General features: G+C 38.5%; 1 protein-coding gene across 1 annotated transcript in view; it reads right to left on the bottom strand.

The window, feature by feature from the left end:
• Positions 1-1,481, bottom strand: part of DLGAP5 (DLG associated protein 5) — a 45,262-nt gene that overhangs the window by 4,275 nt on the left and 39,506 nt on the right. Inside the window, exon 12 of the mRNA XM_013003647.2 lies at positions 1,237-1,479. Within this exon, the coding sequence (XP_012859101.1) occupies positions 1,237-1,479 (243 nt within the window). The remainder of the gene's footprint in view (positions 1-1,236; positions 1,480-1,481) is intronic.

The following is a 1,481-nucleotide window of genomic DNA, read 5'->3' as shown; positions in this document are numbered from 1 at the left end:
TTGAAAAGTGGATCCATGTCAATGTAGTTAGGTTAAAATGCATTATCATTTGGTCTCTTTTTAGAATCTTTTAAATTATGTTGTTTCAATTTCTATGATTTTTTGCTTTATTTTAGATTTTATTTTTTGGGTGGGGAGAGAGGGATGTTTTTCCCTCTGTGAAATCCAGGATAAGTAAACCTACAGAGATAGTAACTAGATTAATAAGTGGCTGCTAATAATAAACAATGAGGATGAGAAAGAAGAAAATGTTCTCAAATTGATTGCACAACTCTTTAATATGATTAAACCAATATGAATAAACATTGTATCATAAGGTGGATTCATAGCTAGCAAAACTGTTAATGAACCCTTTAAAAATTAATTAAGTATATAGAATTTATTTCTCAATTATGAAAAAAATAGTAGGTGAAACTATCCACAAAGACAAACTAATGTTTTGGATTGCAAAATAATCACAAGGTCAGCGAGAAGGCATTAGGGAGAAGAATAAGGGAATATTGAAGAGGGTTGGAGGGCAGTTTACAGGGAAAAAAAATCTAAATAACCTTTAGGGAATTCTTTGTTTCTGAATCTTGGTAGCCAAAGAACAACCCCAAATTCTTAGACTTACAGCAAATTGCAAGAAGCCCTGATGGCACAGTGGGCTATGCACTGAGTTGCTGACTTCAAGGGCAGCCACTGGAAGGCACTAACCACTGGGCAGAAAGACCAGGCTGTCGGTCCTCATACACATTTTCAGTTTCAGAAACAAGCAGGAGCAGGTCTCCTCTGTCCTGAAGGGCCACTAGGAGTCATATCTACTCAGTGGCAGTAGGGACTGTAAAATGCTTTCAGTGGTGCAGTTAAGTCTTGCCCTAGGAGCCAAAAGGGGGGCTGTGGGAACCCACCCTGGGGAGGCTCAGAAGACAGGCCTTTGGGGATCTGTTTCATCAGCTGCAACCACAAAATTACCAGGAATAAAACTGGTGGCAACTACAGCAACGCATGGAAAATGCTCCTGACACCCGAGGCGCATAACCTGATGATTTCTAGTGGACCTCCCTCATGGGGAATGGGTTGATGGTAGAGTACTATACCACACACTCATTCTTATAAGGTATTTTCTGAGGGTGTCCAAATCTTTCACCCTCATCCTTCTAAACTGGTACTCTGAAGTATTTTGAATGATCTATAGCATAGTCTAAATTCACTTAGTAAACAAAGCCACATTGAAAGACATTTTGAAGATCTCACCTGATTGACCTAAAGAAACTTTCGTTTCGTCTTGCTGTGAAATGTTACTTGGTGATGGTAGTTGTTTGTCAGAGCTACTCATCAAAACGTCTTCTTCCACAATAGAAGAATTCAGTTCCATTCCTTCCACAACCTCTGAAATCCCTTCTATATTTTCAGTATTATTTGTTACTTCAACAGCAAGTAGAGAAATGTTCATTCTATCACAGGGTAAACAATCCATCTCAAAGTTTATCTTATTTGCA

This window comes from Echinops telfairi, unplaced genomic scaffold, assembly GCF_000313985.2.
Source record: "Echinops telfairi isolate 266 unplaced genomic scaffold, ASM31398v2 ScPeMD7_18;HRSCAF=68, whole genome shotgun sequence".
NCBI lineage: Eukaryota > Metazoa > Chordata > Mammalia > Afrosoricida > Tenrecidae > Echinops > Echinops telfairi.
This window is presented reverse-complemented; position numbering and strand designations above follow the sequence as displayed.